The sequence below is a fragment of the Manacus vitellinus genome, unplaced genomic scaffold (assembly GCF_001715985.3).
Source record: "Manacus vitellinus isolate BGI_N305 unplaced genomic scaffold, ASM171598v3 scaffold_66_pilon, whole genome shotgun sequence".
Lineage (NCBI taxonomy): Eukaryota > Metazoa > Chordata > Aves > Passeriformes > Pipridae > Manacus > Manacus vitellinus.
In genome coordinates this window covers 1,555,260-1,571,837 of record NW_021940729.1, presented here as the reverse complement: position 1 = coordinate 1,571,837, position 16,578 = coordinate 1,555,260, and the positions used below count along the sequence as shown (strand labels likewise).

General features: G+C 43.1%; 2 protein-coding genes across 11 annotated transcripts in view; one reads left to right on the top strand and one right to left on the bottom strand.

Moving 5' to 3' along the window:
* Positions 1–3,108, bottom strand: part of ABCC9 (ATP binding cassette subfamily C member 9) — a 68,968-nt gene extending 65,860 nt beyond the window's left edge. For 9 of the 10 annotated variants that reach the window (XM_018083639.2, XM_018083643.2, XM_018083637.2 and 6 more), the window contains exon 1: positions 2,976–3,108. The gene's annotated coding sequence lies outside the window, so the exon portion shown is untranslated. The remainder of the gene's footprint in view (positions 1–2,975) is intronic. The other variant, XM_018083638.2, reaches the window with a different exon arrangement.
* An 8,848-nt stretch (positions 3,109–11,956) lies between these two features.
* On the top strand, positions 11,957–16,573 carry TMEM52B (transmembrane protein 52B). Its single transcript, XM_008931186.3, has 5 exons — positions 11,957–12,628; positions 13,209–13,252; positions 13,951–13,989; positions 14,963–15,129; positions 15,561–16,573. The coding sequence occupies exons 1-5, from the start codon at positions 12,581–12,583 to the stop codon at positions 15,809–15,811; spliced, it is 549 nt and encodes a 182-aa protein (XP_008929434.1). The 5' UTR covers positions 11,957–12,580; the 3' UTR covers positions 15,812–16,573.
* Positions 16,574–16,578: the final 5 nt, after the last annotated feature.

The following is a 16,578-nucleotide window of genomic DNA, read 5'->3' as shown; positions in this document are numbered from 1 at the left end:
TCCTAGCAAATCTTTATCTGGGGGTCCCAAAGGAAGGGAGAGTCACTGGAAAGCAAAGGCCTCTTCTTCTCATATGGGTTTACAAAGATCTTTTCTCTAAACTCATGCTCAGGTGGGAAACTTTGGAGCTGAAGATTTCTCTACAAGCTTTGACTGGCAAACAGCAGGGGCTGCAAAAAATGGGAGCAGTCCAACTGCCACATTAAAGCAATAAAATGTATAACCCAAACATGAACATTCAGGAGAGAAGAGATGAAAGGGTAGCAAGTTATTCTGAAATCTGTTGGTCATCTGCAGTTATTGATCACCAGTACTTGTCAGGTAGTAACAGCCTATCAGAATGGCTGTTGAGCTCCTCATATACTCATTTAATAAGACAACATTATTCATAGTTGTTACCAAAAAACGGCCTTCCCAGAGACAAATTCCCTTTCTGTAGGATACAGTAGGCCAACAAGTTATGCTGGGGTGATTACACTGAAGTGGGTACATCACAATATATTTGCTTCACTGCTACTTACAGCAGGAATGTAAAACTTTGCTGTGCTTTACAATAATGTTGTCAAGTATACCAGGTTTAATCTGTCATTTCAGTCAGGGAAAATGCAGTAATGTGATAAAGATCATCTGATAACAAGTATGTGCTACCTGAGGGTACCAGCTACATTCCTCACTTGGGGTGCCAAGTACCAGGTAAGTTTTTGTTTTAACACTTGTAGGCTGGCAGGCCTTTGCCCTTTACAGTTATTGACAAATTACTCGCTTTAACTCCTGTCTTTATGAACTCTACAACTCATCAGAAATTCTCAGAGGTGGTTTTTCTTCCTCCCTTTGAAAATGGCCTTTGCTGAAGAGTCATATATGAGCTAAAGCCACCAGCAAAACTTCACAGAGGGGAGGGAATGGAAAGAACAATCAGGAGAATGGGCTCATGTGGGTGCCAGTGGAAGGCAATTCTCAGCCCTCCTTTACATCATTTGGGACTCTGATTCCCTCTTGGTTTACTTTAATGAGGATGTGAACTATCTGAACAGCACTTCACCCTGCAATGAAATGGCTAAAAAACCTTGTGTCCTTTAAGCATTTAAGTTTTTATGCTAAAATCCCCACCACTGGCAAGTTGAGACTTCCTGGTTTTGGGTGAAGGTGTACAGACATAAGATAACAAAGAGAAAACAGCAAAAAAAGTGATTCACTGTGAAGAAGACAGAGGTTTTGGGAAGAAAAAAAATAGGTCAAAGTAGTAAACATGAAAATGACATAACACTGAACCTAAACACTCACAAATATCATATCAACAAGCACAAATGGGGATTCTCAGGGCACTAAGCCAGTCCATGAGATATATTTTCCACAAGCAACTGTGAGGAAGACAGTGGAAAAACGGTAGATAATCTGAATTTCCATAAAAGTTATGAGAACATCCTCACCAAGTACAAAACTATAAGAATTCTAGTGAAAGACATTTTAACTACCTTAAGGGTCTTTTAAAGTGGACTTAAAAATCTTCAGATTCAAGAGTTTCATCTTACCTGGATTATACCTCTGTTCGTCATGCTCTGCAAGATACTTATGACTATAGAGAAAAGAGTATAAATACACTCCTCAGGTGGAGCTTCCTTGGGGGAATAAAAATATTTTGAAAAACATTTATTGCAGTAGTTCTGTTGCCCATATTTAAAAAAAATATACGGATTGATAGCTGCACTTGCTAATTAAAAGAGATCAGTTTACAGAGCATACTTGTGTCTCAGTTCAGATCGAATTTCATTTTGGTCTTACATCTGATATGCATTATATGCCTGTATATGCACATATATATAAATGTCTATATAGAGAGACAGACATGTGTATGCATATAGGTGCAGGATTGAGAAAATACTTCCAGTTATAGAAAAGTTCTTGTCTTCTGAATAAGTCAGTCATTACAAAAGCAAGAATTTTTCTTTCCTTCTTTAATTTCACGGAGTGAATTTCAACTAAGGACGAATTATGAATTTGTAAGTTTGAACAGACACAACGGAAGGCCTAACTCTGAGGTTTGCCACAGATTTTAGGTGAGTGCTCTGAATCCTTTTTCCTTCTGGGTTGAAACCTTCTAGTTTGTCCTTCTTACCCACCTAAAAGCACTGGACCTAGCCCAGTCTATGTGATCTACAGTCCGTGCATCCTTTGCAAAGAGTTCTGCCGAGGCAGCGGCAAAAAGCACCGCCCCTTTAAAACCTGTTTAATAAAAAATGATCCTATACAAAATCCCATCTCCTTTTTATTCCTATTTAAGCTGTGACCACCCATTCTAGACAGACCCCTCTTCCTTGCTGAGCACTGTCCCAGTTACCCTGGGCCCTACAGTGATGAATTACCTCTGGTGCCTGTCAGCGTTCGCATCGCTCGCTGCCGTAACCAGCAGCCTGATCCAAACGTTGCTGAAGTCAATGCAAAGAATCTCATTGACTTCGGGAGGATTTTTGGATCAGGCTCCAAACACAGAGAAAATCACAGCAGCAGCGGTGCTAAACAGGCTGTTGGCACTGCAAAGCCTCTCACACAAACATCTGCAGTGGTCTCACAGGTCTAACACATCGCTTTTTTTTCTCTTTTTTGGTAAGTTTCTCCACACAATGCCATTCCCAACACCAGCGTGCTACTCTGCCCCGCTGCTCTAAAACCTTCCACTTCACATGCCAAGACAGGACAGCTTAAAAAAAAAAAAAAAAAAAAACAAACATAACCCTGTGAACAGCAGCAAAAAAAAAAACATCAGCAGGAGGAGACAGTAAAGGCTGAGAACGCCTGCGAATGAAAAAGGAAAAGGAAAAAGAGATTGGAGTTGTAATCCCAGGAAAGAACGAGGAGCAGCCCTGTCCCAGAGATATAAAGGGAAGGAGGAGGAGGTGGTTAGTGGGAGATAATGGGGGAGGGTCATCGCATGCCCCGGTTGGTTGCTGAATGTTAGAACAAACTCTGCAGCTTACCTTTGGCAACACAAACCCCAAATCCCAACCCAAACTGTCACTCGGCTGTGCTATGTGATCAATACCATCCCGATGGCAGGATTTTCCTCCACTTAGTGAAGCCGCTCCAAGCCCTGGAGCGGATTATTTTTAGGCTGGTGATGGGAAGATCAGCTGCTGCCTCCTATCGAGTTTCCAAAGTGCACAAACTCTTCTTGTCTTTCTCAGACGCTGAAGGGGGCAGGAAACTGGGAAGAGACAGGCAAGCAAAAAGCACCGATTTTTCGCCTCCTGAAGCTGCAGTCCCCCGGGATTTCTTCTGCTTGCTTTTATTTTCATTTTTGCCCTCTCTGGAGCAGTAAGATTCCAAGAGGCTGCGTTGCAGCACATGGACTATTAGCAGATGGCTACTCTGAAGTAACTGATTTAAACAAGGTAGTCTAACTTCTGGTAGGCTTGCAGAGACTCTGCTTTGGATTTCTTTTGAATTAAGCTTGGATAATTGGAATTCGACAACGTAATTTTGCATGTCTTCCACCATATTGAGCAAAAAAGCCTACTCAGATATTTTAGTTGCTTTTTTTACTTACCTAAATCCCTCCAGCTGTTCTGCTTAAAAGACAGACCAAATCTCACTTTTTGATCACACGGATCTGCTTCTTTTGAAACAGCCTTTTTAAAACTTGAAATGAAATTCCAAACTAATTTGATTGCTCATACCAAGAATACGGTTTTCAATACAATAGCCCTTTTTCACATGGGATATTTTTTAGCTGAAAAACACATGGTGTATGTTCATTTAGCGAGAAAGAAGTCCTGAGAGGGTCTGCACGCGGCCAGTTGGTTTGTTTGCTCGTTTTTATTTCAGTGCCATCAAAGGTGAACCGAGATTCATATTTTTCCATCATGGCTTGAGCCCTAAAACTCAAAACACAAATTGCAAAGGTCTGGGGCTTGTAGTGCCTCACAGGACACATGGCAGCTCTTGGAATCGTGGAACATCCCGAGTTGGAAGGGATCACAAGGATCATCAAGTCCAATTCCTTGGACTTGTCATTAGGTACTAGAGCTGGAGGCCCTTGGGACAGAATTTCCTTAAACCTTGCAGGACCCAGGGGTTGCATCCACATCACTAAAGAGCAAATGATTTGCAATGGATTGAGGGGAAAGACTCTTCCATGCCAGGAGAGGGGTTACAGTGAGCTCTGGGCTGAGGATGGGGTTGGATGGCTGAGGCCAAACACTGCAGGACATCAAAATCTTGGCAAATCCAGATTGCTCCTTTTTCTCTGATGTTTCTTACCCGACTGTTGTAGGGATGAGAAATCAGAAACCTCAGAACTAGAGAAAATGAGCATCTTTTGTTATCTCCCTTTCATTTGAAGCATCAACACAGCATTACACTGAGACAGTCCTCAACAGTCCTCCACAGGGCTTGAAAACTTTTATTGCATTTACTCTCCCCCCATCTTTTATTTCTTTTCTTTTTCATGTATTAAAGTTCAGTGCTTCAGAAAAAAAAGATTGTTGATTGCAAGCTTCCAAGTTCTGCTATGTATCTATGTCTTGTTACACAAGATTTAATAAAAAAAATCTTTAAACCACCTAATCATCATCTGAAATAGCATTGTCATGTGATATTTTTGAAAATACATATAATGAGTAATATTTGTGATCACAATTTTCTTTATCAAAACATGGAAATTTAGTTAATTTCTGTCTATTAAACTTCATCATTTAATTCAGTTCTGCCATTTCCACAAAATTGTCTAAACAGGAAGGGGAAAAAAAAAAAAAAAGAAGGCAAAGTGAATGTGGAATCAACTAGCACGTTTCATTTTGCTGTTTCTAAGTGAAGCACTTTCATTCCTCTACGTGACAAGCTAAAATGTTTTGAAATGCTTTTTTTTAAAGGATTAAGAAAAATGAAAAGCTCTTGAATGTCAGAACACTCTCAGCTCTGATCTGAAAGGTTATTTTGCATCAGGGCTTTTCGATTTGCCAGGGATGGGGGGAGGGAAGCTGGGGGGGAAGGAGAGTGAGGGGAAAAAAAAGGTAATTACGGGAATTCGAAATGTCTTAGGGTATGTTTGGACCTTTAAGCGAGCGGGAACAACCACAGGCCGATCCTCAGGTACAACACGCCGCCAGTTTTCCCACGTCAGACTCCAGCAGACGAGAATTCTGGCACCGACCGACATCTCCCCGAGAAGGAGAGGGAAGGGATGCGGGGAGGGACGTGCGGAAGGACGCGCCAAGGGATGGGAGGAGGGATGCGAGGAGGATGCGGGAGGGATGCGGGGAGGAATGGCGGGTGGGGTGCAGGGAAGGATGCGGGGAAGGATGAGGGGAAGGATGCGGGGAAGGATGCGGGGAAGGATGCGGGGAAGGATGAGGGGGAGGATACGGGGAAGGATGAGGGGAAGGATGCGGGAGGATGCGGGGAAGGATGCGGGGAGGATTGCGGGGAGGGTGCAGGGAAGGATTGCGGGGGAGGATGCAGGGAAGGATGCAGGGGAAGGATGCGGGGAAGGATGCGGGGAAGGATGCGGGGAAGGATGCGGGGAAGGACGCGGGGAAGGATGCGGGGAAGGATGCAGGGAAGGATGCAGGGAAGGATGCTCCACCCCTCCGCCGCCCCTGCCCGTCCCCGCGGGGCACTCACCGGCGGCCGGGGGGGTCCCTCCGTGGGCTGCTGACCCCGGAGAAAGGGGAATATGTGACCATGGCTGACGGGCAGCTTAAAGACAGAAGCTGCTTCACCTGATGGCCTCGTGGAGGGAGGGGGGATTCAAAGAATTCTAAGCAGATCTCAATGAAAACGCTGAATTTTGGCCCCACGAAATCCACACAGATTTCCATGCTGAGGCAGGCTTCCAGCAGCCTGGCCAGCCAGTCCCAAAGGAACCAAAATGGTGAAGGAATAGTGTCAGTGGGAAAAGCTTTTCATGAATTAGGGTTTTCACAAATTCCCCACCGATGAGAGGAAAATCACCTAAGAGCTGCTGCAGTCTGGATTAATCTGTCACAGGTCCTGGCTGAGCAGTCTCCAGCTGGATTGTCCTGGTTTATTTAACCCACTAACCAGGAGGGGAAAGGTGGCTGCACTCTGGGCAGTGTTATCCCGACAGGCTGCTCTGGTTCCAGCTGACAACAGCTTGCTCTGCCATTTTCCATGCTGTGGACCAACCCATAGGTCTCCCTCTGCGTGTTCTTTATGGCACTCCAAGGTGAGCAATGAAGGCACTGGATCATAAGGAGCTCCCACTTACTACCCAAACTCAGGGAGCTGCTTGCAGGCTCCAAATCTTTCCCATTTCTTAGGGGAAGAGCTGAAATCACCATCATTTCACAGGTGATTTTGTTTGAACTGTGGCTGCTAAAGCAGCTGTTTCAGAGAAAACATGGATGTTGTGCTGAGAAAGTGGGGACAAATTCCTTGACTAATATAGTTATACCAGATCTTTATGCTAATATAGCAATATAAACAAATATTCAGAGTAAATTATGTAAATTATGGACTGTCAAGTCTTTATTTTGCTTCCAAATTTGTCACTGTGACAGAATCCCCACAGAGCTGTGTCAGTTCTCGTGCCATCATATAAAAAGATCAGACTGACACAACTTCAAGATTCTTTTACTTACACTTACAATCCTACATATAAAAGGAAGGTTTGCTGTATTTGTTTTAATTACACATTGCTCGTTGTTTCCAAAAAAATAATAATGGATCTACCAAGAAAATTATAATGAAGTAGCAAAGACTTAATTTTCTATTTTCAAGTTTTTTAATGTAATGGAAAACGCAGCCAGGTCTTTGAATAACTTCTCTGTCCCTTTTAAGTATTTATTGTGATTAGGCATGGAGGGGGGAAGCAATAGAATCTCAGTATTATTTGAAATATTTTCCACAGCTTCTTTAAAAGTTATTACTCCTGGTTTCTATGGGGAAAAGTGTTGTGGAAAATATATACAGCAAAATTTCAACAGAGCAACCTGAGCAGTTCTAAGGACTCTATATGGAGAACGACAAGAAAATCCCAGACCTCAGAGATCATCACTATAAAAGGTGAACAAAGCCACAGGACTTGAGCAGGGATTTACAAACCTTCTGATCTTTGAGGGACAACTGCACACCAGAGGCACCACAGTTTGCCTTGGTAGCTCCTAATCTTGGCCAAGCCCACGTGCAAAGTTAGATCCTGCACAAAATAGAACTTTTCAGACCTCTAGTTTTATTTGGTCTGCTTGACAAAGGTTGTTTTATTAAGAAAAAAAATTAAAAATCAACCCTATCGACAAGCAAATACATATAGTTTGGATTGCATTCTTTTTTTTGCTTCAAAAACCCTACAAAACCTGAGAGCTGTTCTTTTAATATTGAAGGGCTTTTCAAGGCTGTCAAGAATAATGCAAGATCTCCACATCTCCAAGTGCAGAGGAGTTGCATCCTAAAAACCATTATGTAAACTTTTTGTATTATAATTTAAATTCTACCAAACCCACAAATCCAGTCGTATTATAGATTACAATGATATTGTGGATTTTGTGTGTGTGTGTGTCTGTGTGTGAGAAACTGGGAAAAAAGGTTGTCTTTTTGTTGTGCTATATTGAATTTTTGTCCTCTGGGCTGTCACTGGACAATTCAGACTATTATTGTGTGTTGCCCAGAAAATCCTCATTATTTCTAAGCCAGCAAACCCAGCAGTTAGATTTTAATTCTCTGCAAACAAGGCAGAACTAAAGTAGGATTAGGTTCATTTTCTCCCATTCAACTCAACCAGGTATCTACATTTCTTAGTCTCAATTACAAATTTTGGCTTTTAGATACATAGTAGCCACAAATAAAAAGTTTAGGTGTCTAATTTCAGTGTGAATGCCTGGAAGGGGAGTTAGATACTAAACAGAGAACTCGCCTCACCCAGGATTAAATAGCAGATATTTGATTTCTTATGTCTCTGCTGGTTGGCCAGACTCCCTATATGGCCTTTGGAGAGAAAAATACATTTTCAGAGGATTATTCTTTTCATCCTAAAGTGGATATATAAGATAGTGGGAACTAATTCCCCCCTGGGTATGACTCTCTCACCCCATGGAGAATGAGAGTGTCTACATAGTTGTCATAGTCTTAAGTAATTCACATATGTAGAATTATGGAAGTGAACTCCTGCTGCTCCACATGCTATGTTTGGAAATGAACTTAAATCACTGGAGCACTTCTGAAAATTTTAAGTGTATCTTTTTATTTTCTTTGAGGTATGAAAATAAATTTTCAGCCTGATATATTTTTTCTTGTACCTACGTTCTTGTGTACAGCAAGAGAATATTCTAAAAGGACAATAATCACGACAAGTATCTTGTGGAAATCATCCCCACCATTTTTACTCGGCCTGGTAGAACCCACACAGTCCTTCTCCCACATCCTTTGCCATCTCTGATTGTAATTCCAGAGCTTGTCATACTTGAGCCCTGTTGCATTCCATGCTTGGGAAAATGTACAGCATAAGGGAAAACAAATCATCAAAACTATAAGAAACCTCTTTTATATGAGACTATTAAATTAATTTGCCTACAGTAACCCTGAAATCTGACATCTGTTGTATACAAAGACAGCCTGCTAGTTTGTTTGTTTTTATTGTCCTAGTTACAGGGATAGTAGGGGAAGCTCAGAACTATGTGAATGTGACCAAACTGTGTATTCTACACACTCCATGTCATGTTTTGGTGGACTGTACTGGCAGCTGAGTGAGCTTGACTGGGAAAAAATGGCAAAAACACCCCATTGTGACTGGCCCAGTGTATCCTTGGCAAGGATTACCTCAGGAGCAGGAATTTCAAAGACCCAGAAGGGAATTTTGGGAGAGCTGCTGTGGAGACAGGGGAACTTAGAGAGCTGAATACCTTCCCTGGTCTCTCAGAGGACCCTTCTGCTGCGGGGCTGTTGAGGGTTGAAGAACCCTTGGGAAGGAAATCACCCTGTCCCAGTGTTGGGGTTGGAGATGGTAGGGTGCACAGGGGAGGTAATGGCCAGCAGCAGCTTTCTCTCTTGGCTCCTTTTCTTCAGGATAAATCTCTGGACATATTCAACTTTGGAGACTGCATACAAATTGTGGAGCTGGGCTCCTGTAAATTATGGCAGCCCATTGATTTTGGCAAGGCAATGGCCTGTCCCACCTCCATCCCAGCCCAGCTCTGAAGCAGTGCTGGCTGTGCAGATGATGGTCAGCTGCTGGGAGGGAAAAGACAGCTAAAGTTTTCTATCCTGTGTGGGATCCCCTTGTGTGAGAGCAGTCACTTTTGCGGGCTGCATGCAAACTTTGGAAGGAAAGCACCCAGAGCCGGTATTGGTGGTGCAGACGATAAAATACCGGGGGGAGGTAAAGGCTGCAGGGGCTGTGATGGCAATTCAAGGAGTGTGAGTTCAGTGTGGAGCTTTCTCGGCTGGCACTGAGATTTTTGCTGGATATTTTCAGTTTAGCTACAGGATCTCTATGAGCGTGAAAGAATGGGCTGGTACACATAGTTGGAAAGGAAAGCTCTGAGTGCACAATCCAGCTGATATCCTTTGCTGTGAGTGTGAAACCCACCGAGTGTTTCCTCTCCCGTCACGTTTTGCGCCAGGACGAAAAGCTTTCCTTGCCTTTTACCTTCCACTGCCGCATTTCAGCAGTTCCACCAGATGGCGTGGTGTGCTTCCAAAAAAGAAATTATCTGTACCTACAAAACTTGACCACCGCCTCCAAAATTAAAGACTCCCAGGGATTTCTCCCACACCTCTCCTTTACCTCCACGGGACACCACCGGCACTAGGGGTGGGTTCTTTACTTCCACAGGAAAGGTACTGTTATCCTCTTTCTGGAGCCAGCATCCAAGGCTGGAAAAGCACCTCCAAAATTGAATATGTCTGGGGATTGCTCCCTCAGAAGAGGTGCTGGGACAGAACGCTGTTGCTGCTTTTGATGACGCTGGCTTTGAAGGAAAGGGAAAAGCTTTGTGTCACAGCAAGCAAGTTGTGCTCATTACCTCCTCTCCACAATTACAGAGCTGCAGTTCCCACTTTTAGGAAACAAAAGCACAGCCTGGAAACCTATAAAACAGAAAGATACACACTGAACATATATGCTAAAAAATTACTTTCTAGGTGGTCACATCCCTGAAGACACAGACTCACCTGAGGAGACAGAACTGGGTAGAAACAGAGGACACACCTCATTTCCTTCCCTGCCATGTTGAAAGACAAGCTCTCATCAGAATTTGTTGATTTACCATTATTTCTATGGGCTTCTTTCCCCCTTCCAAGCACAGCTGATTTCCTAATTTCTTGCAGCATATTTGAGAAATTTTCATGCAGCTCGTTCTTCATCACACTGAGGTCTCTTAAGTCACATCCTGTTGTCCTTTGTGTGGAAAGAAAAAGAAGGAAGGGGTGTAGGGAAGAGGAAATTACACTAATTTTGGATTAAGTCTAAACAATTCCTTGAAGTTTTTCAGCAACATGGGGCTGTGTTCCCTGGCTCTATTAAACAGTGATTAATATTCAGTAAATTCAGCCAGAAGTGCTGCTCGGTGTCTCAAGGGGCACGGGAGGATTGAAGGTAAAATGAAGTGAGAAACACACTGATCCCAGGCACAGTCACATGTGATAATCACTGCCTTTTAGCAAGAAGGGGAAGCACAGTATTAACAGCAATGCCACAGAAACTGAAAAAGAGTAATCAGTGTTTCAGTAAGAGTGAATTATGATATGCTTTTGGAGGGGTCACTGTTTCATGTCACACTGCTGCTTTTTCTTTAGAAATTTTTTTTATCACTTTATCTGGTGTTTCTCCTGTTGGATCCTCCTACAATTTGAAATTATCAGTTAAAATTAAGTGATAATCTACTGATTATCATGCTGATAAGAAAATTATCACACTGATAATAGAAAGCCCCAGAAAAAATTGGTAAATTGCACTTCTTTTCTACATTGAACCCCACCAGTTTCAAAAACCATACATAGAGGAAAGGCTATTTTACAATTCTGCTGGGTCTTTTCTTCTAAGACTTCTACAACACACAAAAGATTTTAGGGAAAAGAGACAAAAAGAATATTGGCCAAATCCCGTAGAAATACAAAGCCAATAGGTCATGTTTCTTTCTTTCTTACTTCTCCATTGGGACCCAGAAACCTTCTTCCAGCAGAGTAGGATGGATGGAGGGATGGATAGATAGATAAACTAATGCTAAGGCATGTTTATACTGCACCACTAACTTTTATAATTAGAGAATGGTAAATAGTTTTTAGCCTGCCTTGGGAGAATTCATTACGTTCATGAATCCATTGGTTCTGCTCTGCAACTCTAAAATCATCAACTCTAAAATGCAGGCTAATGATTCACCAGTTTAATGTGAATGGACTGTGGTTCCAACATGGGGCAACAAGTTTCCATAGTTGCTCCCCTGCCTTTAACCAACATTTATGCACCAGTCCCAGGTGGTTTCCAAGAAGAAATAGTAACACATTACTACAGAGCTTTTTTTTTTTCTGTCTCAGCTATTCAAAAGAGAGAGATTAGGTGAACACAATTATGTGCATGTAATAATAACCCTCTGAATGGCCATGAGCACTAACAGAGATTTTAAGCAACTCTACAAGACAGAGAAAATTAATGGGTCATTGAATGGAACCTGCTGACATAATCAGCTGCAGGACAAACAGTATCTAGGATAGGAGGATCAACATGTATTCCCTGTGATGGAAGGTGTTTGGGGGGGCTTGGATGGCCATGCAGGAATTTTGGGTGAGGGACCTGGGAGTGAAAACTCTCAGCTGCAGGACTGACACAGCAGGAAGCTACCAGGTAAGAGGGATGGTGGCAGAGCCTTAAAATGGGAGGTAGAAGAGGTGCTGAATATATATATATATTTATATATATAAATATATATGTATGCATATATATATACATATATACATATATATATACACACGTATACTTGTAACTTCATATATATATATATATAATGCTATATATATTTATTATATTGCAAATTCTTTCACTTCAAAGTCAGTAGATTGGATCCACACAGGTAGGACAATGTGAGTGCCAGGACAGAAAAGGTACTGGAGGAGGGGGAGGAATCTGAACTCCAATTAAAAAGGTCAATAACACGACCTTCAACCCACTCCCCTGAGGGTAGGGGCGGGGAGAGAAATAATTGGGAATGAACAAACTCGGAGACCCTTTCTGCTCCTAGAAGGGAAGGGTCAGGTCTGCAGAGATCTCACGATGCCCTTCACTGAACTAGTTCAACATCTAAAGTCAGAACTTGTAGCTACTGCTCTTCTGATCTGACTGGAAGGCTTTAGAAACCCCTTCAAAACAGGGAGAGGAACAGGCCGACAAAAAGACACAGGCAGAAACGACCAGGAATTGCCAGTGACAAAGAGGGAAAGAGAAAAAGCAAAAACCTGAAGGGCAGAGGACAGAAAGGGGTAGGGTAGGAAGAAGAGACTGGATTCAACACACAACACGGAACCTGCTCCTTCTCCTGGTCGCTGGGCTGGTGAGGATGAACTGAAACTAGGAAGGACAAGAAGACTTTGAGCAGCCTGAGACACCAAGAGGCCACAGAATCACCTCAGAGGAATGCACAGCTCAGACATGATCTGCTTTGTTTTGGGATGTTCTTTATGGGTAAGTCACAGCTCACATTCCTCTTTGTGGGGTCTGGAGTTACCTTGGAAAGATGGAGGGCCATCAGCACAAAAATTTTCCCTGATGTTTGAAAGGACTGCATATATAAAAGGCATGGAAGATAATATTTGCTGCTATTCCAGGGAGGGTAACACAGAGCTCAGGGCACCTGAAAGAACGAGAAAGGTAAGAGTGCTGGAGGGACAGAGCAGAATTCATGTCAGTAAATTACATGAACCAGGGTATTTAAAGGTTCTTAATACTGGAGCACGGAGAAGGATCATGAGCTTGTGGTAGAGAAAGGGAAAGTTGTGGTGAGGATGAAGGTAAGAGAGGGTTTGTGCTGGGATCAGTACTAAACAGGATTTTACTGACTACAGGAAGTTCAGATATGAAACAATGCAGTTGGTACCACAGTAACTTCAGATCTGCAGCAGAATACAGGATGGAAACAATGGAAGAGGCATAGCAAGACATAGGAGATTCAGACTGGTAGTGGTCCAGGTAACAGAGATAAAAGTTGCAAATGCCAAAGATTTAATTCACTTAGCTGTGTCTTTTTTTGTTTTATCCTTTGTAGTTCCCCCAAGTAAGAGGTGAGGAAGGCTGCCTCAACGCTGAATTGTAAGTATTTGTCAAAATTGCTGGTTTTTTTGAGAAAACAAAGAAGGACAAAGGCAGTAGTGGACATCAGTGTTATGACTTGATGGTTGACATTTTCCAGAAAAAATTATTTAATTGTGAGTATTAAATACTCATGTAAAATTTCCATTGCTTTGAATGTGGTGTATTAATCACTATTTTTATTGATCAACATACTGATCATATGGTAACATTCCTGCTGCCTATTTGCACAACTGCAATAGTTAAGAGCTTTCTGGTGCAATTTCAACTGACTGAGATTATGAATTTGGAATTGAACTTTCCTTGAAAAAAAATGCTTTGAAGTATACTGCTTTGGGGAATATCACTATCAGGGATGTCCTTTGTAAGAATGACAGAATAATTATATACTGACAAAAAAGACAAAACAAATATGAATGCAGGTCTCTAAGGTTTGCAAATGGAATTGGGCAGGCATAAATATCAGGAGAGCAATAAAGAGACAAAGCCAAACAGAAGGGAAACCCACCTACAGGGAGATTGATGAGGTTGAACAACTGTATCCTCCCCAAAGCACAGTGAGTTTCTCATCACTGTGCCACCTGGGAGCTGGACAATAAGGGAGGAGCATGAGGGGAGATGGAAGAAGGTGCCACAGGGATCTTCCCATTTATTTGGTATTCTGTGGATAACTACCTTTTGTACCTTCTTCTCTTCAGCTGTGCAGGCACAGAGTGGGACCGTTTGTGGTATATCTGGTAAGATAACGTACTTTAAATATCTACACCTCTAGACAGTTCCAGTAGCAAAGAGTGGGATTAAATATGACCTCCTCAACTGTGATGCCACTCCCCACTTCCCCTTGGGATGCTCTAATACTCTACAGTAGCCAGGCAACCCCTTAGTTATCCCATCATCTTTAACAAATGTTGACTTACCATCCTCCTTTTTTATTCCACATATTAATTTAGGTGTATGAACACCATTAAAAAAGCATTCATGGCAAAATATGCCTTTTAAAAGACCCATTATTTAAGTCATTTCAGTCTAATTCCTTAGTAATTCTCACCGGGATGAGATTAAAAAGGACAGTAGTTGTTGAACATCTAGAAGGCTGCATTAATATATATAATATATAATATGTATTTATCATTAATAATTAATAACAATCTATTGGGTTTTTTGTATATATATATAATATTTTTTAAAGAGAAAGAGAGAGAGCATAGCCAGAAGATTGTGAGATCCAATTTTTCCTCCCTGCTTTTCACTCATGACCAGTCCAGTTTTGGTCCCCCAGTAAAAAAGAGATGCTGACAAACTGAAACAAGCCCACTGGAGAGCCAGTAATAAGGACCAGGTTTCTTCAGCCTGGAGGAGGCCAAAAGTGCAACCTAATTTTAGTTTTCCACTACCTAAGGGGGATCTTAAGACATAGAGACTTCCCGGAGGTGCTCACCAGAAGCACCTGCGGCGGCTGGCCAGGCTGCATACAGGAAAATTCTGATTAGACAGAAGGAAAAATGCTTCCCCTGAGGCTGGTGCAGCACTTGAACAGGTGCCTGGAGGGGATGAGGGATCTGCATCCCTGGGGAATGTCCAAACTCTGCTGGACAAGGCTGCAGATGTTTAGCTTTGAGGTCCAGCCACGCTTTCAGCGGTGGGAGACGTTAGGAGGTGTCCTCCAAACAAAACCTTTCTGTCCTAATTCTGTGTGCCCTCCCTTTGCAGGGTGGTGGTGGTGATTGGTGGGCTCCTGCTCCTGTGTGGCGTGGTGTCTGTCTGCGTGAGGTGCTGTTTTCAGTGCCATCAGACAGGGGACGAGTCGGGGCCGCAGCCCTACGAGGTCACCGTCATCGCCTTCGACCACGACAGCACCCTCCAGAGCACCATCACCTGTGAGTTGGCTTTGAGGGGTGCTGGGGACTTCAACACACCACAAGGGAGGGGCTGCACTCTGAAAAGCCCAGATTGTGACACTCCAAGGCTGACAGAGGGAAGTTCACAGCAGGATGGAGGGAAAGCAGCACCTGTACATCCCACAAATTGAGGTGCTCACTCCTCGTAGCAAATGCAGCCAGACGGAGAATCAGCCCTGAGACACGTTTGGGTGGAATTAGGGCAGCTTCAGGTCTCAGTGGCATTTCAAGAGAGAGTAACTGTGGGATGTTATTGATGGGGTTTCACACACACTCCTTTTAGGGAAGGCTGAAGGGGCAGGAAAACACTCAGGCTGTAAGGGGAGAAAAGCCTGTGCCCTGCAGATGCACTCCCCAATCACATGATGCTTTCAGGATGAGGCAAACAGCTTTTGTCTCCTCCCTTCCAGCTCTCCACTCGGTGTTTGGGCCTGCTGCCAGGAGGATATTAGCAGTGGCACACTCCCACAGTGCTGCCCAGGGAACACCACCCCTGTCGGGGTCGGACACTCCCCCGCTGTACGAGGAAGCCCTGCACATGAGCAGATTCACCGTGGCCAGGGCGGGCCAGAAAGTGCCAGACCTGGATCCCGTGCCAGAGGAAAAGCTGCAGATACCTGCTGAGGGCAAGGATGCCCGGCCAGCCCTCCCAGGACAATAGTGTCTGGGTTTAACTCATGGCAAATAATATGGAACAGTTACATGCAGAGACTAATTCATCTGGGCAGGGTTAGGAATCTCAGATTAACTTCCTTAGTCTAACAAGAGGGGGGGGGGAACTAAAATTCAAAATATTTTCAGAGCTGTGGTAGTTTGATGCCTCTTTCTGTCACCTCTGTGAGATGGTTGGCCACTGGCATTCTCCAAGTCCATTTATTAACACACAACACCAGCAGCAGAGCTGGCACAAATAAGCAGGCAGCAGGATCAAGGTGCTGAGCCATTTTGCAGGCCAGTGACCTGCAGGGTGATGGCAGGGGCGTCTCATTCCTCCTGCCTCCAGCCTGAGTTTCCTCAGGATGGCAGAGAGGATTTCAAAACAGACGAAACTGAAACCAAACCAAACCAAACAAACAAAAACCACACCAAAGCAAAAAAAGACACGTGAGAAGGTCTATTAAGACCCAAAAATAACACCAAACTTCTGGAAAGTGCCAAACATTTATAGTCATTTTTAAAACAAACAAACAATCTGCATGTAAACAAAAGACAGCATATATACAGACAGTCTGTGCAGTATGTGCCCTAAATGTCCTCCAGGATACACAGAATGAAGACAGCCTAGTTCTGAATAGGATATATAGCAATTCTGAAATAGTAGCCTGTTATATCTGAATTAAAAAATATTATATAGGTGCCAACAGATCAAAGAAGGGGAGGAGCAGGAACACTGCCCCTGCAATAAAGCTCAATCATCTTTTAATTGCA

What these genes read in the sequence shown, in the direction of transcription:
- TMEM52B (XM_008931186.3), top strand. Translation starts at nt 12,581, where the DNA reads ATGCACAGCTCAGACATGATCTGCTTTGTTTTGGGATGTTCTTTATGG. An exon ending in TTTTGGGATGTTCTTTATGG is followed by an intron (nt 12,629 to 13,208) that starts GTAAGTCACAGC and finishes TATCCTTTGTAG; the next exon opens with TTCCCCCAAGTAAGAGGTGA. An exon ending in GACCGTTTGTGGTATATCTG is followed by an intron (nt 13,990 to 14,962) that starts GTAAGATAACGT and finishes CTCCCTTTGCAG; the next exon opens with GGTGGTGGTGGTGATTGGTG.